Source organism: Tamandua tetradactyla, chromosome 3, assembly GCF_023851605.1.
Source record: "Tamandua tetradactyla isolate mTamTet1 chromosome 3, mTamTet1.pri, whole genome shotgun sequence".
NCBI classification, from domain to species: Eukaryota; Metazoa; Chordata; class Mammalia; order Pilosa; family Myrmecophagidae; genus Tamandua; species Tamandua tetradactyla.
The window spans coordinates 199,716,413-199,739,219 of NC_135329.1; the positions used below are offsets into that span (position 1 = coordinate 199,716,413).

General features: G+C 40.2%; 1 protein-coding gene across 1 annotated transcript in view; it reads right to left on the minus strand.

Annotated features, from left to right (window-relative positions):
* Positions 1-379: 379 nt before the first annotated feature.
* Positions 380-22,807, minus strand: part of SERPINE2 (serpin family E member 2) — a 63,045-nt gene continuing 40,617 nt past the window's right edge. The window contains exons 4-9 of the mRNA XM_077155273.1: positions 14,942-15,139; positions 7,596-7,794; positions 6,232-6,332; positions 4,272-4,358; positions 2,151-2,234; positions 380-1,184 (exon numbers count right to left, since the gene is read on the minus strand). Of these exons, the coding sequence (XP_077011388.1) occupies positions 1,147-1,184; positions 2,151-2,234; positions 4,272-4,358; positions 6,232-6,332; positions 7,596-7,794; positions 14,942-15,139 (707 nt within the window). The 3' untranslated portion in view covers positions 380-1,146. The remainder of the gene's footprint in view (positions 1,185-2,150; positions 2,235-4,271; positions 4,359-6,231; positions 6,333-7,595; positions 7,795-14,941; positions 15,140-22,807) is intronic.

Below are 22,807 nucleotides of genomic sequence, written 5' to 3' on the forward strand. Positions count from 1 at the left end.
CACTCCTGCCTATTACCAAAGTAAAATACTCACATCCACTCAGATTTCTAATGTATGTTAGTACCCAGCAACTCTCCGTGCTTGCTGCAAAATCTCTACCTTTTGCTGAAACTATTCAGCCATCACTGGAGGTGTGAAATGCGGTTGAGATTAGAATTGGGATTACCAAATAATTACCCCTTTGAAGGGATCTATAAACTGAGGCATTCTGAACCAGAGACAGCGTTTGATAATGATTGCCATGTCAAGAGGAAAAGGGTAGGAAGAGTTCCAGGGGCTTTGAATTTTCTGCTGTTTGCCTAACTGCAAAGATTTTTTTAGAAGAGGTCCAGCATTCTTAAAAGGCCTCCTTTCATGTGTTGTATTTCTAATAAGTAGAGAAACACATCTTTTTTTTTTTAACTACTCATAACACTTTATTTTTTCACTTCGTACAAAATACAAAAATGCAAATCCAAAGAGTACAGACCAGTGGTGACAGGCACACTGCACAAAAGCAAACCTTGTCTAGCAAGGCATTAGTTTTTTAAACTTTTTTTTTTTAGTGAATACATGCATCATATAAAATAACAGTAACAACAAAGACACACACAAAGAGCTAGAGACTTAGCTATTTCTATTCCCCCCCCCACCCCGAAATAATGATTACTATCAAGACTCTGGACTCTGGATGGGACAAAAAATTTTTTTTTAAAAATGAAAAAGGCAAATAATATTTTGTTCCATAAAAAAGTCAAAGCTACCATAAAATGCATCCCAACCCCCACCCCATGTCACACTGATTAAATTTCTTCTGAAAAGCCACACATAAAAACAAAACAAAACAAAAATCCTAACCTGGACAGTATATATTCAAGAGGGGTTTTAACCTATGTAACCATTCAGTAGTTTAAAGAATCTTTTAGACCTTTTGAAGCTTTTCCACTCATTTCTCAGTACAGTGTTCCAGCCATCCTGCCCTTCTTTCCCTCTAAAATATCCCAGAACAGAAATGTTTGTATCACTGAAGTCTCTGTTCCTAAGAACTAGTTTTGAAAAAGAAAGTAATGTACAAAAATATTTAACAGAACTATGAAAGGTGTCAGAAAGGAGTCTTTTCTTCACAGCAAAGTTGTCTTTGCTTTGCATGGTTCGTTCGTATACTCTTCAGGGTTTGTTTATCTGCCCCATGAATAAGATAGCACCTGCAGAATTAAGAACAACAACAATGCACAACTCTATTAAAGAATAATCCCTAAAATGAAAGGTACTATATATTTAAGGGAAATTCTCCAAGCCATGTTTAACCTATTGCTCTCTAGAAGAACTCTCTAATAGAAGTTTCTGCAATGATGGAAGTTGCAATCTTATAGCCACTGGTCTCATGTAGATACTGAGCACTTGAAACATGGCTGATGTGACTTAGACACTGAACTTTAAATTGTATTTCATGTTAATTAGCTTAAATTTAAAGTTAAATAATCGCATGTGGCTAAAGGTTCCTGTATTGGACCGTTCAGCTCTGGAGCACACAGCATAATTATGACATTAAAGCCACAATGCTATAAAAGCATAAGGAACTACTTCATATTATTGATAAAAAAAAATAGTAAAACCAAAAAGGGATTACATGCCCACTCTGTACCAACATGAAGCCACTTCTTTATGAGTATAATCTATTTTATGCTTCATAGTTTTTCTAGAAGGTAGGGACTACTGTTGTTCTCATTTTAAAGATGAAGCTGAATGACAGAGCCAGGTTTGAACTCACGACTTACAGAGCCAAGTTTTACTGAATTGACAATTTCCAAGTCAAAAGGATAGAGCCAGGCTGGCAGGAGGTAAAGACTACTTCTTGCACAGTTTAACCGCTACATTTATAAGTAATAAGGAAGAACCAGTAGATGTCAAAAGTGCTCCAAAAGAGCTGCTGAGCCACTACATATGTTGAAAACAAAAGAAACAAAATAACCAAGAACCTAATATTCTGTCAGAGTTGAAAAAATTCCATCACACTGCATAAACACAGCTGTATCTCCCACTCTCTTTAAGGTGTGTGGCTGCCGACAAGAGGGAAATGGATTTAGAGCAATGCTGTTGGCTGGAGCTACAATTGCCATACAACTTTCTAAATTCTAACGAGTGAAAAATTTATGAGGAGAATCACTTACCTGTAGGATTATGTCGGATGAAAAACAGAAAAGGTTTGTCTACTATAAACCAAGGAGGTGACGACCTTGCAATTAGAATTGCAGCTGCGGGAAGAAAAGGAAAACGCATTGTACACCCAGCACGATATCAGCAAGGCAGCTCACTTGACGGATCCTCGAATGCTGATATCTGAGGACACACTTCATTGTCCCAGAGGCTGGCCACCGTACAACAGGCCAACGGTCACCATGCCCCAAGCACCTCCCTGGGCCAGGTTCTTATACTTGGCATCTTACTTATTCTACACAAGCGTCACCTTTGTTACTAAAGGTGCCAACTCCTCCTAGGGTTCTTATGAGGAATGGATAATGCAAAATATTGTAGCTCTTAGAAGGGGATTTACCGTGTAATAAACACCCAATACGGAGTGACCGTTATTAATATCTATTCTTTTACCCACACCATTTGCCTGGCTGATGCAGCCCCTTTTAGCCTATCCAAATCTTTCTGTAGATCAAGGCCCAGCTCAACTCTCAACTTGTCTGTGCCTTCACTGTCATCCCAGGACATTTTCTGGCATCCTTTGCACTGGCAACACAAACGTCTCATCTGGGACCTACTACCTTATCTTGTAGTTCAACTCAACAGGTGTAGGTGTAGACATCTGGCCTAGAAAGCAAACTTCTCCAGCTTTCTGGGTCTCGGATATGCCTGTTCTGCTGAACTCATCAGCAGGGGCTTCCTCTCATGAGCCCGTAAAAGGGCCTGGCGGGAGGGTGGATGCCTGGTGTGACCTGCTGTGCACACTGCTGTCTGCCTGCTGAAGGCCTACTCCTCTTCCTCAATCCCCCAGAAAATGTCACCACCCTGTTCCTGAGGTTACAAAGGGAACACATGTAGCTCTGCCAGGGTAAGCCACTCGCCCAGGGTCATTAAAAATAAATCAACAAACAGTTAGCAGGGCTGCTTCACAGGTGTGTGACCTGGGAAGACCAACAGAGCCCCTCATCCACATGGCCCTGCACTTGCTCTTGAAATTCTTAAGGAGTTTTGAACAAGGGGCTCCACATTTTATTCTGCACTGGGCCCCACAAATTGTACAGCCCGTCTTAAAGTCATACTGGCTGGCAAAATTGGTCAATAGCTTCAGGCAATATTAGATGTCACTTACATTAACCTAGAAAAGAAAAAAAGGCCCCTTAAAAATGCTAAGCCCTCTTGCTTTAACCTTGGTTTTAAAGGCTATTTAAAGGAATAAAAAATACATGCTATTTGAGAAAGGCAGTAAAGTTCTCATTGTGAGTGTAAATGGTACCTTCTAATGATGAGAGATACGCAATCCAGCTGCAAGTGTAGCTAAAATACTCATTCGCCTTATGAGCTCACTGAGTGTGGCTAAATCTATTCATCCAATTTCATGTGGATCATTAGGGGGGGAAATTCAACTTAAAATTGTTCTATTTTCTCCTTCATTATATAAGTCATTAGAAGAAAAAGCAGATGTGGATGTTCTAACCATCAAGGACGAGGATGTATAGCTCTCCTGCTGCAATTCAATAGATGCTTGCTAATCCTTCACTTTGTTCTGGATGGATCTGATGGGCTATTATACTACAAGTATCCCTATTATTTTCTGTTTCAATCCGAAAATCACTCTCTTCTTCCACGAAGGAGCCAGAATGCGCTTTACGCTCCTAGAGTAGGGGGTCAGCAAACTACTGTTTGTGGGGTCAAACCTTATCTTGGGAAATAAAGTTGTACTGGAACACAGCCACGTCCATTCCCTTGTATTGTCTATGGCTGCTTTCACGCTACAACAGCAGCGTTGAAAAGTTGTGACAGAGACCATATGGTCTGCAGAGCTGAAAATATGTGCTATCTGGTTCTTTGGAGAAAAAGTTTGCCCACTCCAAACCCAGAGGAATTTATCTCATCAAAGTGGTTTCCTTTAATGAAATAGATCCTGGAACTCCAAGAAAGCAGCGCCTGGACCCATCTACACTCACACTGCACCAAAGGGCCAACCCACAGTGCCTGGCTTGAAATATGGCTCAATGTGTATTTGCTAAATTGATGAATGGACTGGAATGTGTCTGCTTCCTTACACTGGAGCCAGCCCTGGCACATGACCCAGCACTTACTTGTTATTGCTGAAGCTTTGGTTCCATCTTCACTGACTTCAATTTTTGCTTTTTGCAAGATGTGAGAAACATGAAGGTTTTCTGATCCTATTCCAGAAAATACAATTAAAAAACAAAACAAAACAAAACAGCATTTGTTTGAGATTCCTGTTGTTGAGGAAGTAACCTCAAAGCCGTGACAAATTACAATTGTTAAAAGGTATCAGAAGTGAGTTCTTACAGTCCCGGCAATTAAAGGCTGTGAGTGACTGTCACCTGCAGTGAATTTCTGCCTCTGCTAATTTAACTGTGACACTCATTTCGCCGGAGGGAGTCCTAGTCCCAAAATGTTTTAGAGTCTCTATCAATTCAACCCTGGCTACCAGGGATTTTAGAAAAAGGGTAAAATGAGCAGAACTTTGAAAAGGAAGCCCAAGCATTCAGAAGCAAGCCAGCAATATTATTTTTCAATCACTGAATACCAGACCCAGAAAGGAATTGAGAGTTTATCGATGGGGAAACTGAGGCCCAGAGTGTCAAGAAACTTTCCCATAAGTCACACGGCCAGCTAATGGCAGAGTAAGCGCTGGCTTTTCACAACAGAAGCCACTCATCTCAAAGGCACAGTAGTAAGAGAAGACTGCGGAGTATGAGAAGAGTTTAGACTTCTTGTGGAGGGCTAGCCTCAGAAATACAGTTACGTCTCAGGGATTTCCTGCTAAACTCACTTCCTTCTCAGTAAATCCTCACCATTCCAGCAATACCCACCCAGGTGTAGCTTTGAAGGAGAATAGAAATGGAAGCTATTCTTAGTCTTGATGGGCATAAGTTTGGAGGAAGAAGCAAAAAGTGCCTTTTGTGCCACCTGGTTTTAAATCATCTGCACTGCTAGGCAGCTTTAATGACTGATTGTGGCCAAGATGCACATTTACAGGGTCTGAGGCACTTGCAGAGTTTAACAGCAAGTCTCAGGAGATTTGAGGGGACCTGGTCCTCATGGTGAACCCCTTATTTAGGCTACAAAGGAGAACTCTGAAGGAGAAAGAGTAGATTAAATGAGAGCTTCTCAAACTCTACTGGGTTGAGGAATCTTGTTAAAATGAAGATTCTGGGTCAGATCCGAGACTATACAGCTCCAACAGGCCCCAAGTGAGCTAACGCTGCTCGGCTAGGGAGCAGAGTGTGGACAGGAAAGGATTGCAGGGCGTCAGGATATCCACGGAGCTGCAATTTCACCAGGAGAGTCGTGTTTGCCTCCAGAACAGATACACACAGGTATTCACTAGCAGGCAGCTGAGGTTGGTTATGAACAAATTTCTTTTCAGTCAAGGGGAAAAATATACAATGAAGTACAAATAATGTTTACACTATGACTCATCTTTGAGAGGGAGCTGTTTTCAATTTAAAAGATGACGGATTGATCTTTCAAACAAAATTCTAGAAAAATGTATGTATATTGGCAAATGAAGCAATAGAATACCAGGGATGTCCTAGATGCTTTGCTAAGAAAGCTCTAATCAGCTTCATCTGAATTTATATTATTTCAGATTAATGGGCATGGACATGCCAAAGTACATATCTGGCTATAGAGCAGACCTGCTGTTGCTAGCAGGAAGAAACAAGTATTTGACAGCTTATCAATGTTGATTTTTTTCAAACACAGGAAAAATTTTTTCATTTGAAAACAAAAAGACTAATATTCAATTAAGTGCCAGATTTTAGGTAATTGGTACAATACATGGAATGCATCTTTAATTACGTATAGTCACTTGGGCTTCACATGAAATGTACAGATGAATGAGTTACAAACTGATTGAAATGATTAAGGAGACCAATAGCATCCTTTGGCAATACAGCAAGCTAAGCCTTGACAGTTTTAGGACAACACATTCTTAATTCTAACCCTTCTCTCTGAACAAATCAGAGACTCAGTCTGTAATATTTTCTTCATGTGTAAGCGTAAGTTTAAAATTGAACATACTTGTTATTTTTGCAAAATTTGCCTTTGATGGATCAAACATCTCGGTAATGCCAAGAACCTTCAGTGGCTCCTTCAAATCTGTTTCTGCTACAGCTGTGAACCTAGCAAGATAGCAGAAAATGGGGGGGAGAAAATCACTATACTATAAAATATATATAATTGTATATTCAGTGCCAGTGGAAAAATATCTATGTAAAACTGATTTAAATATGATCTGAACACCAACCTAAAATTCATATCAATTTCATTTAACATAAAACTCAAACACCAGGTAAGCAGAGAAGACCTCATCTCTCAAACACTTAATAGGCAAAGTGAGCAGTACATCCTAGCAGCAAGTATGGGTGTTCTCAGCCCCATGTACAAAAGGCATCCATTCCAAAAGAAACTCTTTCTTAGGGTGAGGTGGAGGGGCAGAGTATTAACAAGCTCCTGGTAGTCTGGCTACACCTAGTTCTTGGTTGCAATAACTACCACCATCCTTACTGGTATTAGGGCTGGTCAAGAAAGGGGAGATGGGTGCCTGCTAGTTCACGTTGGGATTCTAAAGGCATGTTCCTATTAAAATGACAACAAACAGAAACAGGTGACTTGGTTATTAGACTTCAGGATAGTACAGGTTTCTTGTGTATTTGTGGGCTCTCTGGCCTGGTGGATATATAACTACAATTGATTATGTTGTTTAAAGCTATGTAAATACGTCAGTTATTAAGCTTTCATTAGAGGACATTTTAGCAGATTTTACCTCATCTTGTAGCAAAGCAACGACAGAAATGAGTAGAATTCTCATCACAGATGGCCTATAATGGTAATTTGTCTGCTTTTATAGGGTATAATAGACAAGCTGCCCTAGATAACTATTGTTAAGAATTCTGTGTGGCTGGTTTAAACGTATTTCCTTACCACCTAGCTTTCGGGCCTGCTTTTCAGTAACTCATGGCTAAAACTTAAGAAATAATAACACTCCTTATCGAAACATGTGGACCACCTTTTCTTTACAAAACTTCATGATGCTTTTATCCATATCATATGATGACATGCATGTGCTTTTCAGAATCATCTGAACAGAATGAACTATGTTAAAAGCCTCTGCAATGTCACAAGGAGCTTGTGGTCTTTCAGAGACCATGGCTGCCTTTTCTCCTTTCCCATTATAATTATCCCACCATACAAAAAGTACCAGGAAAGAAAGAGAGCCTTTGCAAGAGCACAATGTAGTATTCGCACCATGCGATTCCTGCAGAATAAAAGGTGCTTCATGATGGGCTGGGCTTTAGTCCCATGCTGTTTGGTACCCAACACAATAGCCACTGATTAAGCAGCCATATATATTTTTTTCTCTTTTAGGGAATGAGAGGACTTACTTAGGTAGAATCACCTGCACCCTCTTGGGTACCATGAGGTTCATCCAGCTGTCTATGGTCTTGGTGCTGATGTGAGGGATGATGGCTGACAAAGGGGTAGAGCTCTCAGTGGGCAGTGCAATCAGCATGCTGATACTCTCCCCATGGTAGGGCAGCTCAATGAAGTTGTACCATATGTCATTGGGGGTACTGGTCGACCCTAAAGAAATCAGACACAAAGTCAGTGTATTGCGGACAACTTTTAGAAGCGACAGGAGTGGCTGCTGGTCACCGGGGTAGCTTCAGCAGAGATTGAGAACAATTAGTTTGAGAACTTGCCTTTTTCCAAAAATAGCTTCCTTAGAAACAATTATTTCTTCTTTCCCCAGTGAAGCATTGCATTTCTTCAGTCTAGATGTGCTTTACCAGTACACCTTTGGTGTCACTAAAACCACATCGTCTGTGCTGAGAATTTAACTAGTTCAAAAGATTCATGCCTTCTGCAAGAACCTGATCCTTATAACAGGAATGCAAGAATGAACTGTGTTGTCTCAGACACGTTCCTTTGGATGAAGCTACAAGTGCGAGTGAAGAGAAGGGAGGAGATAAGCAGCTTGTATCACTTGCAATATTTTAGGCCCACTCTGTAAATCCACAGCACCCCAGGAGGTAGGGATAACCAGCCCCATAGACATTACATAACGATCGAAGGGACAGGCTACTGAGAAGTGGCAGTGCAACGACTTGAATTGGGGTATGTCTATGTCTGATGTTAAAGGTTCATCTTCTTCCTACTTTACTCCCCTGAACCCCTATGATGTTTACCTATTCCAGTAACTCTAATATGGTTTAGATATTATATGGTACTTCTGCTTACTAATGAAAACCCAAAACTGAGTTAAACCAGCATTTCAAAATGCTGTCTAAAGAACACTCAACCTGCCACATGGTCTGTGGACAAATGGATTCCATATTCCAATAGGTTTAGGAAATGCTAGATACTCAATTTTTGCAGAATCATTAGATATCTCAATACTGTAAAGGCTCTGAGACATTTTTAAGGAAAGAAAACCATTTAACTCCAATTATCCCCATGTTTCCCAAACTAATTTGACCTTAGAACCCTTTAATGCTATGTAAAAGCTTTTTGAGACTGATATTCAAATATTTAATAACTCAACAACAGTGCAAGCACTGACTAATTAGAGTGGATGAAATCTCGATGGGGTAGGCATCAGCTAGAAGCCCAGCTCAGATATACAGGGCCCGGGGAAGCTGTTAACTTCCTAAGAAAAGAATTTTCCACAAAGCATGTCTTAGCATTCTATGAGAACTTTAAATTAGGTACTTACAGTAAAGAGTTATAATCACTGACTAAATGAATGGAAACCCACCTGTTTTATTAAACACTTCAAACTTTTTAAAAAGAACTCTGTGACTTTGGTGAAGTTATTTAACCTCTCTGTGCCTCTTTTATCTAGAATGGAGTTATTAGGTATATTAAAGGTATGATTCTCTTAGAGTCTCTGTGATGATTAAATGAGAGGAAAAAGATACACAAGGTACTCAGAACAGTGCCTGGCCCATGGTGGCCACTCAATGACTGTTGCCAGCCCCCTCCCCAAATGAACCAGAAGAGCAACATCGTGGACACAGAGAGAGTTTCTTTCATGAAAGAGCAAGAGTTTCTCATGATTCTCACTGGCCTTTCCTTTGGGGATGACCTCTGCCAATCACTTCCTTTGAACTTCAATAAGCTGAGTTTTCCATATCAGAAAGGGGAAGGGAAGGAGGGAGCGGAGACCAAAAGATAGAAAGAGCAAATTTTCTTTACCTTTGTCACATAAAGAGTACTTTTATCCTTAAAATAGGATAAAAATAGTGAAGCTATTAGAATATATGACCACAGTATGATACGACAGCAGCTTCTCCTTAAGTATGCAATATGTGGGCAATGTGTAGAATTGCTTAGTGTATTCTCTCCCCCCACCCCCGAACCCCCTGCTGCATTTCTCTGCTGGTGAGCTGGGGAAGCCTGCCTCCTGTCTTGGGGCTATTTAAAGCATCAAAGATAAGATTCTTCATCTTTACTTTTACCCTGTGTAATAAAATGCCTCTGCGGAAACTGAAAAATCAATAAGGAAGAGAGAAAAAATACCTCCTAATGAGCCCTTTAATCCTCAAAGAAGTCCCTGTTCTGGCAGCGCTGATTTTTAAAAACTCCGAAATTTGGGAGGCAGTTAATAAATGATTGCTCCAGGGCGTGAAATAAAAGCCTATAGGTACTTCACTACCTCCACAAATGTTAACTGTTCTTATAAGAAGAATCGGGGGCATTATTGATGAAAGATTATGAACCGGGTGTGTTATGACCAAGTAGAAGAGAGAGGGCTTCTACCTTACTTTTCCCCAGTAAATCCATTCTCTACTGATGAGGGCCAGCCTCTTGGACATTAATAAACATTAGCCATTTTGCATCCAATCACATCTATTCTCCCTGGGCCACTTGTGCTCCGATCATGTGAGCTGATGACAAGTGTCACCATCATCCATCCATCTACACCCCTCACATGCTCTCTTTACTTTGAGACTTGAGAAAGTGGGGATAAAATTACACCTTTTCCTCTACTTCCACGTAGTCACAAAAGTGCTGTTTTCACAGAACCCTTTTATAGAGGTCAAGTGTGGCAGTTAAGGACTTGAGTTCTGGGTCTGAGTCTTGGCTGTACAGCACGTAGCTCTGGAACCTGGGCACTACCTAATTCCAAGTCTTAGTTTCTCTACCTGTGAAATGGGGTAATAGTTCCTACCTCATGAAGGAGGTGGGACAGTCAAATAAGATAACATGCGCACAGCGTTCAGAGCAGAAACTTTCATCTATTGATGTAAGGAGCTTTGTGAAAAACCTCCCTTCTTGAATGTTATGTCACTGCTCAGCCTAAACGCAGAATCACACTACCCTGGGAAACCATGCTCTGAGAGAAAGAATCAAGAGAGGAAAGGGTACTTGGGAGCCTTGGGGCATGGAGCCTGTCATTGTTCCAGACCATTTCCCTGTAAAACGCCCTGCCCAGGCTCTCTGTTCTTTATCATCTAGAAAGTAGATTAAATGCTCTTTAGGGAGGACAGGAATGGTACAGCGGTTCATTCATTCTGAAAAGAAGAGATGAAAAAGAAAAAACAAGTCTTTTCTTTTAAATGATCAATGACACCTTTAATGAGAAAACAACAGGTGAAGAGTCAAATATTAAACATCTGGAGAAGATTTAGAGCTCTGAGAGTGGTGCTTCTAGGATGAGCCCCTCTTCTGGAAAGCTCCCTGAAGTACCTGATTCCCACTTTAAGTCCTGCAAGGGAGGAGGTAACCAAGGTTTTCAGAAACGTTAATAACTCTTCTTGGCTTGTAAAAGCGGAAAGAACATTTGAAACACTTATCAGGAAAGCTTTATAGCTGAAAGTCCCTCTAAATACCTTCTACTACAAGTAGCTTTAAAGATTTCCTAAACTCTTAAGGAGCTGTTCAGACTATACTTCAGTAGAAACTGAAATACATTTTAAAAACGCAACAAATAGATGTCATTGTATTAAGTTCTCTGTTTTTTAGGCTGGAGTGAAAAGGTATTTGGGGGCAATTGATGGAGAAGAAGTTGTGGCTTAAGCAACTCAGTGAGTACCAATGTCATTTGCTGAGCTAAAGGAACAATGGGGAAGAACTCTAAGGGGAGGACAGGAAGATAACGTGTCTGGGGAGCTAGAACTTAACAGGCAACCGAGTAGTTCTATGGACAAGCAGATAAGAGTTGGAAGCTCAGAGGAGAGATGTGAGCTGGAAATACAAATTTGGAAACGCTTTATGGCTGTTTTTTTTTTTAAATAAAAATGTCTCTAATATCTAATTTCATAGTCAGAAAAGCAAAAAAACGTATAACTTTGACTCCGCAATTACTATTCAAGGAAATTACCATTAGAAATACTAACACAAGTATCTAAAGATTTATGTACAAGGATGTTTACTGCAGTGTTATGATAGGAAAAAAGTAAATGTCCATCCATGGAATATTAACCACTGATAAAAGGATCAGAGAGATACACATGAATTGACACAGAAAGTTTTTCGTTATATATTGTCTAATGAATAAACCAGATTACAGAAAAGAAATTACAAGGTGATCCTATGAATGCAAAAAGCTTAATTATATATCTATTGAAAAGATCTCAAATGATATCTCTAGAAGTTAATAGGGATTTTTACTCTGAGAGATGAGATTATAGAGGAACTTTAACTTTCTTATATACTATTTTATTAAAGTATTTGCAATGAGCATGAAATACACTATTTTAAAAAAATAGAAAATTTCTGTCCTTGAGGTGCCTATACTTTATGAGGCATCTGTCAAAAGGGTTCTCCCCGCCTCTTCAACTTTGCCTCCTCCCCTTAAATGGTATGAAATGAATCTCACCCATGAGTTTGATGACATCGTGGAGAAGGAGTCAAGAAAACAGATCAGTTGAATGAATGTTTCAAACAAGTGATCAACAACCAGGCTTGGTGGAGAGGGCACCCGGGCAGTGCATTTTGGTGAGCTGCTGGGCGAGCGGGGCCTCCTGTTGGGCTGCCCATCTCTGAGCTCCTGCTGGGCACAGCCAGATGGGACAAGATACAATGAAAATAGCTGGTCACCGAGCAGCCTGCAGCCATAAAAATAAAGCTGGCTTGGGGCCACCACAGACTGCTATGTTTTCTTGACACAGCCACATGAAGACAAACCTGCCAAGTTTTATTGTGAAAATCAGCTTTTCTGGCCAGAGCAGGAAAACAGGGACCTTCTGATGTGCACGAGCTCTGCAGCACGGCCCACGGAAGGGGCTGGCTTCCAACTCCAGTTTACTCAGCAAAAGCCCCATGGCAGGCACAGGAAGGAAGGCAAGAAGGACGACATCAAACTGTTGACAGCATCTACTGTGGGTTGCGGCAAAGGGTGGGAGAAGGGGATTTGCAACTTCTGTTCAATCCAGTACAGATTAGGCAGCGCCCCACAGGACACAGGACTCCACACTAACCAGCAGAGCCACTTACAAAGCACAGAGAGAGTAGAGAGACAGCAGCAGGGCAGTACCCTGGGGCTACAACCAGTGGACCACCATTTCCAGCAGCCTGAGGCCAAAAGGGGAGAGGGGAGGGAGCCGTGACCCAGGTTGTCCTTGCAGAACTGGAAGGAACCACAAACTGGCTGTTGGAATCGACCCCCCAGGCAGAGCTGAGGCCTTTGCTGAGGGACGCAGTGGCATGGTCATTCTGCAGAGACAGAGCTGGGAAGCCAAGGCCCCAACCTCTGCCCTCCCTCACTGCCATCGCCTGTTGCTTGGCCCCACTGGTCCATCAACAGGAAGTCAGAGAGCTAGGGAGCCCACTGTCGGAGCCTCCTGGGGGTTCAGGACAGGGTGTGGGGGGAGTGAAGAAGGGACGGTATGAATCAGGGAAGGAGGAGGGAAGACAGCCAGTACACTAGTTCTAGAGAGTCTCAATTTTTGCCAGTAAGAATGTACTTCTGCTTTCAGTACTTAACATAAAACACACGCACAAATCAGTTCTCAATTGAAAAGCTACCTTAAGACATAACCCACTTCCTCTCTCTGAGAACATCCTATGTAGCCAAGAAAAGCATTTCTTTAAAAACACACCTTTTCATCTTCCAGGGGAATGTCTATAGAATCTACATTTTAATCTTTATCTATTGGCTTCCTTATTATTTTTCCAGTAATAGAAACATACAGTAAATGAGCCCTGACTCCCCATTTTCAATTTTTTTAAATTAGAGTGTGTACTAAAAGTCAGCCTCCAATAAGATAGCTTTGGTTTAGATACAAGTTGGTGGGCACACCAGTATTCCCAGGAGGTCCCTGCGGATCACGGCACCTGGGAGCAGGAGGGCTGGGGTGTGATGGGCAAGTGGGGGTGACTGTTAGTGTAATTAGCATGATAACGTTTAAGGACTTTTAAGGACATAATATCTGTTCAAACAACATTTGTGAGGGAAACGCAAAATTTTACCCAGAGGCTTGGTGACTCATAGCAAGAAGGAAAGGAGACTTTGTTTATTGTGTCCCTCACATAAGCCATTCCTTGATTTAAAGAATTAGACAGCTGGCCAAATGTAGAGCTGTGCCTGAAGCTAATATACACTAATTACCCAAGGGTAATATTCAGAACCCACATGTCCAGGTATAGAACGGAAACATAAAAGCTAACGTAGAAGAAAAAGGATTTATTTAAACTGGATCAAGGGTGCCTCAATGAAACAAGGTATGAAAAACATTTACTAGACTTACTTATCTATGGTAATGGAAATAACAGCAGAGATTGGTTCCCCTGCCCCAACTGTAAAAATGATACATGTTCATTAGAAAAAAAACAAGCAAAGTAAAACAACACTGCTTTTGTAATCCTACAACTGTTAGCATTTACTAAACATCCTCTAAGACATATCTCTATAGACATATGAATTTATATAAAGTATTTTACGTAAATGATATGAATCAGCAGCTGCTATTCTATAACTTGCTTTCTGAAATAAGCCATGTTTATTTATATATATTGTACATATTTTTATTATACATAGCTTTCTACGTCTGTAAAACTAAATTTAGTTATATGTGTTCCACTATATAATGCATATCTGGTTTCCATTTATTTGCCAGTGTGTGATTATCTTCAGAGTATAAATTCCTTTGAGTGGGGCTTGGAAAAAGTTCATGGGACCAAAACTCCTTGTCCCCCAAGACCCTGAGAATACCCACTTCCCCCCTACAAGGGCCATGACTGGATTTTACCAATCTTTGTAATTTTTGCTAATCTGACAATTTTTTTACTTTTTTATTTTTAATTTGGTAACGTAAGATTACTAATGATGAGCAGATAATGCCTTCATTTGTTTAATACCCATTTACATTTCTTATTTTATCAATTGTCCTTTTCCTCTTTAAATCATCAACATAAAAGCCTATATGTGGGGGTGCAAGAGTAGTTCAGTGGTAGAATTCTCACCTGCCATGCAGGAGACCCAGGTTCAATTCCCAGTCCATGCACTTTCCAAACAAATGAAAAACCAAACAAACAAAAAATTCAACAAATGGTGCTGTGATAAGGGATTAATCACATGGAAAAGAATCCAATGTGACCCCTACCATATAGGATACCAAACAAAAAAGAATTGGTATGTACAAAAAGACTTACCATATACACAAAAAGTCCTTGTTTTAAAAACAAAAAGTTGGATTTGTTACTGGAACAAAGTTACAGCACTCAGTGAATGGCCTTTCTATCATTGGCGCATTCAAGAACCCGGCCTCGTCAAACATAAACTTACCAGTCCGAAACACGGAGAGCTGGGCCAGCATCGGCACTTGGTAAGACTTCCCATCAGCTGCCACGAACGTACGTTTCTTAGTGTTTTCAGGTTGAAATCGTGATTTCCACAAACCCTTAAAGTACATGGCATTGACAAGGACCAGTCTGGTGAACATGCTATCGATCCGGTCTGGGGAGAGGAGACTGTCAATCATACCTGTAAATCAAAAAAATAAAGGAAAAACCATCAGGATCGGTTGCCAATTTGAAGGCACAGGGCCCCTGTTGATCATGCAGACTGAAAAAATCAAAGGGAAGAGTGTGAAAGATTTTTTGAAGAAATCTCTTATTTTTTCCTCACTAAAAAGTAAGGTTGGAAAATAAACCCCCCAAATCAGAAGATTTCAGAGATCCTCTAGTTAGACAGCTCCAAAATTTCATCAAGAAATTCTTCTGGAGAAGCCCCACATTTTAGAAAATTTTATTTACTCAAATATAAGCTATATTTAATAATTAATTTCCCTTTTTTTTGCTAATAACTGACATGTATGACTGCCAGTGAGGGCTTTTGGTCCCTATAAGAGAAGCAGTTTTTGTTTGGTTTTATTTATAGCTGCTGGGTTGATTTAATCCCAAATGTAAAAAAAATGTTTCCACCCATGCAATATTATCAAAGGAAACCACAATAATTTTGCTTATGATTTTAGAAATGCTGAGCATTAGGGTTTGGAATCTCTGATAACCACAAAGCCTCATAATTACTTAATGAAGAGTCAAACTAAAAACCAGTGTTTATATTTCTGGTTGGGCACTGAACTAGGTGCTAATATTACAGAGGAAAAGAGAAGAGTCCTACAGGGACTCCTAAGTGCAGGAAAAGGCTTCTCTGTTCCATATTCTTTCTCTCAGCAATGAAGGAGCAAAAACTATGGTTCCAGCTTCAGGACACTCTTGTGTGACTACAAAGATCCTCCTGAAAGTGTTAGTTGTGGTTACAGTATTGCTTTTTCTTTTAGGTTCCTATTTTTTTTAGTCTTTGATGATTCAGCTGTTTTTTTTTCTAATAGAGTTCTAATACTCAAAGCTATTAAAAATTAGCCTATGTATGTTTAAAAACAACAACACCTGATACAAATATAGGTTATTATATTTTAAACATCCTTTTTTCTGAAGCAAGGATGCCTAAATCAGCAGAGAACGTCTGACTGAAGCTCAAGAAGATTTTGATGCACATAGCAGACTTCTAAATAATCCACAGGAAATAAGCACTCCTGGAACTTTCCCACCCATGGCATGCGGACTAAGAGGGTCGTCGCCATTGTTCGTTGAGATCACAAGGGGGCGCCAATGCCACCTTAAATCAGGATCTGGAAGAAAAATCTGTATGCTACCGATAGACAGCCGTGATTACAGAGAAGGTGACTCTCTGGAAGGCAAGAGTTAGATCCTATGTGCTTCGGCGATAGCAAACCCCTTGGAGGTGGTTCCCCAACAGTGAATGTCATTTCTTGCCTTTGCTTGAAGCATTACCCAGTCCAACCTCTGCTTGCCTTTCCGACAGCTCTAAGGTCTCTTCCTAGAAACCTTCCCTGACTCCCCTCCCCACTCCCCAGCTCCCAGGGGAGGCCTCTCCTCTCCGCTTCCATAAAGCCCAGAGCTCGGCACAGCCATTATGATTGAGATGTTTCATTCTAGTCAATTTAAAATCTCTCTCCCCCAACTAATCTGTGAACTGAAGGAGAGTAAGGAGTATCCTCACTCTCTTATGCTTCCTAGTGCTATGTTCTACATACAGGCAATGCCCAAAAACTGTTTGAAGAAACTTTTTCAACCTTTTATTGTAGAGAGAAATAATGCCTCTGCAAGGAGCCACAGAGTCTGCGGAAGTGCACAGACGGGAGCGCGGAAAGTCAGCCGGCCATGTTCCTTGGGCATGCTACCCTCACCAGCACAGCCCCCCCGCCCCCCTGCCGTGACCCACAACTCACCCCACACCCCACGCATCTGAATCCTGTCACCTGCTCCCGTTCCCCATGCTCCAGTGGTCCTCACCGCACCAGCCCCCAAAGCAGGTACCTGCCCCACACCCCTACCCCAACCCACCTCTCCTGCACCCTCTCCTGCACCCCCTCCTGAGCACTACCTCCTTCCTGCTCCCTGCAGGCTGTTGCCAGCGCATTAAGGTTGCAGGCATTAACTTCCATACCCAGGATAGCCCAGCCTCTGCCCATAGTATATCACACAGCCTCACCCCACCCTCCCTGAGCTCAGCCCATCTTTTAAGGCCCTCCCAGGCTCACACATGCACATGGGCTCCCAATCACGTCATTCAGCTCTAGGAACTGCAGTTGCAGCAGTCCTACAACCGCACATGCCCACAGCAATCAGCCTTACTTCCCAGCTCTGAGAAAGTGCCATCCTGCGCAGCCAAGACACATCTGACCCCAATCCACAAAGGCCTAATGCCAACCTGCTGCCACAGCTCTACGCATACGTGCAAAGGACCCAGTGCTTTAGACCAGTGCACACCAGGGTTACGCCCCCAGATCAGTGCATCCTCCCTGGCTGCTGGGCGCCCACGTTCACAAGCATCAGCCTAACATTCCCAACCTGCGCCCTTCCCTGCCCTGAAACAAATCATCTTACTGAGTGCTCCACCCCATGCCCTGTTCCCTACCTACTGTATAACCATCAGGCAAACACAAGGCCTTAGACTACTGAAAGAAATCAACTCCCAAAGTAAATCAATCAAAATATTTACATGCGACAAAGACAGCAGAAGATCACTAAGCACATCGCAATGCAGATAGATATAGCCCTGCCTAATGACCAAATTAAAATACCAGAGGAGACATAGAAGCTGGAATAACTAATCAAAGATGTTCATACAACTCTACTTAATAAAATAAATGGGATAGAAATTACATAAAGGAGGTCAAGAAAATAGAAAGAGTACAATGAAGAATTTCAAAGAATAAATAGAAAAATAGCAGAAACCACAGAGATTAAAGACTCTGTTGACCAAATAAAAAACATACTAGAGGTATACAACACCAAATTTGAAGAGACAGAAGAAAGAATAAGTGATATAGAGGACAAGATAACTGACTTTGAAGACTCAAAATAGCAAATGGCAAAAAAGATGGAAAAAATCAAATGGGAACTCAGGAAAATGACAGACAAAACAAAGTGCACAAATATAAGAATCATTGGTGTCCCAGAGGGAGAAGAGAGGAGTAAAGAGCTAGGATGAGTAGTTGAGGATATAATAGGGGAAAACTTCCCAACTCTCACATAATAATAACTTTGAATGTTAACAGACTAAACTTATCAATTAAAAGATAGATTGGCAGAAAGGATTAAGAAACATAATCCAGCGATATGCTGTTTACAAGAGACTCATCTTAGACACAAGGATAATGAAAGGATGGAAAAACATTTTCCATGCAAGTTGTAACCAAAAGAAAGCAGGAGTAGCTATACTAATATCAGACAAAATAGACTTTAAATGTAACGACATCATAAGAGACAAAGAAGCACACTATATACTAATTAAAGGGTCAATTTACCAAGAAGACGTAACAATCATAAATGTTTATGCTCCCAATCAAGGAGCACCAAAGTACATGAGACAGACGTTGGCGAAACTGAAGGTAGTGATAGATGTTTCAACACTGATAGTAGGAGACTTCAGTAAACCACTCTCCTCTATAGACAGAACAACCAGACAGAAGATCAACAAGGAAATAGAGAAATTAACTTGATAAATGAATTAGACCTAACAGACATATATAGGTCATTGTACCCCAAAGCTCAAGGTTATACATTCTTCTCTAGTGCTCATGGAACATTCTCCAGGATAGACCATATGCTGGGGCACAAAACAGGTCTTTAATAATTTAAAAACCTTGAAATTATTCAAAGCACTTTCTCTGATCGCAATGGGATGAAGCTGGATCTCAATAACTATCAAAGAACAAGAACATTCACAAATAAATGGAGATTAAATAACACACTCTTAAACAACCAGTGGGTCAAAGAAGAAACTCCTACAGAAATCAGTAGCTATCTGGAGATGAATGAAAAGGAGAATAAAACTTATCACAACTTATGGGATGTGGCAAAGGCTGGGCTGAGAGGGAAATTTATTGCCTTAAATGTCTAAATTAAAGAGTAAGAAAGAGCAAAAATTAAGGACTTAAGAGCAAATCTGGAGGAACTTGAGAAAGAACAGCAAACTAACCCCAAAGCAAATAGGAGGAGGGAAATAACAAAGATTAAAGCAGAGATAAATGAATGGGAGAATAAAAGAACAATAGAAAGAATCAATAAAACCAAAAGTTGGTTCTTTGAGAAAATCATTGAAATTGATGGGCCACTAGCAAGACTGACAAACAAAAAAAAGAGAAAGGATGCAAATAAACAAAATCAGAAATGAGAAGGGGTGCATTACCACAGACCCTGAAGAAATAAAAGAAATCCTAAGGGGAAACTTTGAACAACTATATGCCAACAAATTAGACAACTCAGATGAATGAACAAATTCCTAGAGACACACAAACAAGCTACACTGACTCAGGAAGAAATAGAAGATCTCAACAAACCAATCACAAGTAAAGAGATTCAATCAGTCACCAAAAATCTTCCTACAAAGAAAAGCCCAGGGCCAGATGGCTTCACAGGGGAATTTTATCAAACATTCCAGAAAGAACTAACACCAATCCTGCTCAAACTTTTCTAAAAAACTGAGGAAAAAAGAACTCTGCCTAACTCTTTTTATGAAGCTAATATAATTTTAATACAAAAACTGGGTAAAGATGCTATAAGAAAGGAAAACAAATCAAATCCAACAGCATATTAGAAGAATTATATACCATGGCCAAGTGGGGCTTATACCAGGAATGCAAAGATGGTTCAACACAAGAAAATCAATTAATGTAATACAGCACATTAGCAATTCAAAAAGGAAAAATCTATGATCATCTCGATTGATGCTGAAAAAGCATTCTACAAAATTCAGCATTGTTTTCTGATAAAAACATTCCAACAGATAGGAATCAAAGGTAACTACTTCAATATGATAAAGGCAATATATGAAAAACCGATAGCCAGCATCTTACTCAATGGAGAGAGACTGAAGGCATTGTCCCTAAGGTCAGGTACAAGACAAGGATACCCACTGTCACCACTATTCAGCATTGTGCTAGAAGTTCTAGCCAGAGCAATCAGGCAGGGCTAAGAAATAAAGGCATCCAAAATGGAAAGGAAGAAGTAAAATTCTCATTATTTGCAGATGATATGACACTATACTTGGAAGATCCTGAGAAATCTACAGCAAAGGTACTTGAGCTAACAAATTCAGCAAGGGGGCAGGATATAAAACTTCTGTGCAAAAATCAGTATCATCTCTGTATACAAGCAATGACCTAGCTGAGGAGTCAGTTAAGGAAAGAATGCCATTCAAAATAGCAAGTAAAAGAATCAAATACTTAGGAATGAACTTAACTAGGATGTAAAGGACTTGTACACAGAAAACTACATAATATTGTGAAAAGAAATCAAAGATCTAAATATGTAGAAAGACATTCCCTGCTTATGGATATAAAGGCTAAAAATAGTTATGTTGTCAATTCTCCCCAAATTTGATCTACAGATTCAACAGAGTACCAATCAAAATTCCAACAACTTACTTTGAAACTTTGGAAAAGCTAACTACCAAATTATCTGGAAGGGAGAGAGACCCTGAATAGCTAAAAGCATCCTAAAAAAGAAGAACTAAGTGGGAGGATTAACATTCCCTGACTTTAAAACCTATTATAAAGCTACAGGGGTCAAAACAGAATGGTACTGGCACAAATACAGAAACACTGACCAATGGAATCAAATCAAGAGTGTAGAAATAGACCACCAAATCTATGGTCAACTGATTTTAGACAAGGCCCTCAAATCCTCTGAACAGGGACAAAATAGTCTTTTCAATAATTGGACATGGAAGACTGGATATCAATAACCAAGAGAATGAAAGAGGACCCCTATCTTATACCTTACACAAAAGTTAACTTTAAGTGGATCAAACACCTAAATATAAGAACTAGCACCATAAAGCTTCTAGAAGAAAACGTAGGGAAACATCCTCAAGACCTAGTAAAAAGAGGTAGCTTCCTAAACTTTACATCCAAAGCACAAACAACAGAACAAAAAATAGATAAATGGGAACTCCTCAAAATCAAATGCTTCGCACCTCAAAAGACTTTGTCAAAAAGGTGAAGAGGCAGCCAATTCAATGGGAAAAAATATTTGGAAATCACATATCAGACAAAGGTTTGATTTCCTGTATATACAAAGAAATCATACAACGCAATAACAAAAGAACAAACAATCCAATTATAAAATGGGCTAAAGATATGAATAGGCATTTTTCTGAAGAGCAAATACAGTACATGAAGAGTACATGAAAAGATGCTCATTTTCATTGTCTATAAGGGAAATACAGATCAAGACTACAATGAAATACCACCTCACACCTATAACAATGGCTGCTATTAAACAAACAGGAAACTATAAACGTTGGAGAGGATGTGGAGAAACTGGGACACTTAGGTACTGCTGGTGGGAATGTATAATGGTGCAGCCACAATGGAAGACTGTTTGGCCATTCCTTAGGAAACTAAATATCAAGTTGCCCCAAGCCCCAGCAATAGCACTACTTGGTATCTACCGAGAAGAGCTAAAAGCAACAACACAAACAGGCATTTGCACATCGATGTTCATAGCAGCATTATTTACAATTGCCAAGCAGCATTATTTACAATTGCCAAAAGATGGAAACAAACCAAATGCCCGTCAACAGACAAGTGGATCAACAAAATGTGGTATATATATATATACGATGGAATATTATGCAGCGGTAAGACAAAATGACTTCCTGAAGCACATGACAAGATGGATGAGCCTTGAGGACATAATGCTGAGTGAAATTAGCTAGACACAAAAGAATAGATACTGTATGATTCCACTTTTATGACCAGCATAAAGGAATAATCAGAGGCTTATAATACAGAATATAGGGGACTTAGAGATACATAGAAGCTAGAGATGGGTGAACCCTTAGCTAATGAGGTTGAACTCCAATGTAAGGGAATAGATAGGAATGAAGGTGATTCACTAGTGGGTCTAGAAATAATATTACCATATTAAAGATGAACAAGATTGAAAGGGGTTGTATAGACCTACATGTCCCACTGACTCACACTAGAAATATGAATGAGTTCTCATAAGAATTACTTCAAAGATATGATTCTTGTATAAAGAGGGTTTAAGTCCAGGGTACAGGGGGAAAACTGCTATTGCATGTTACAAGCTATGTTCAAAAGGAAACCATCAGCACTACCATAGCAACAGCAGAGGTAAATAATGGGGTGAGAGACAAGAGTTAAGAGGAGGTTTAGATTTCCTATTTAGCGAGGGTGTGTTTATTGGTTTTCTGCCTCTTGGGAACAATGAGATTATCTGAAATTGAGAATGTTGATGGACTGTGGACTTTGGGCCCTCTACGTGATGCCTGATGAATGCAGGTGGCTGAAGGATGCACTAACAGAAAAGCAGATTGGCGAATGATGGTATATATTTATGAACAAAGGTTGTGCTGCTACAAAAAGGAACAGTGTTGTGAGGCATGTGACGATGTAAATGAACATATGGGACATTTGGTGAGACAAAATAAGCCAGAAACAAAAAAATAACAATGGTATGGTCACCTTTGGAATATGCTTATAAGAAAACAGGGGCCTTAGATTCTAAGCTTTTAGGACAGACACAGTAAGTCTGGAGTGGTGATCATTATTTCTGGATTTTGAGAGGCTGTTATATATATATATATAACCTG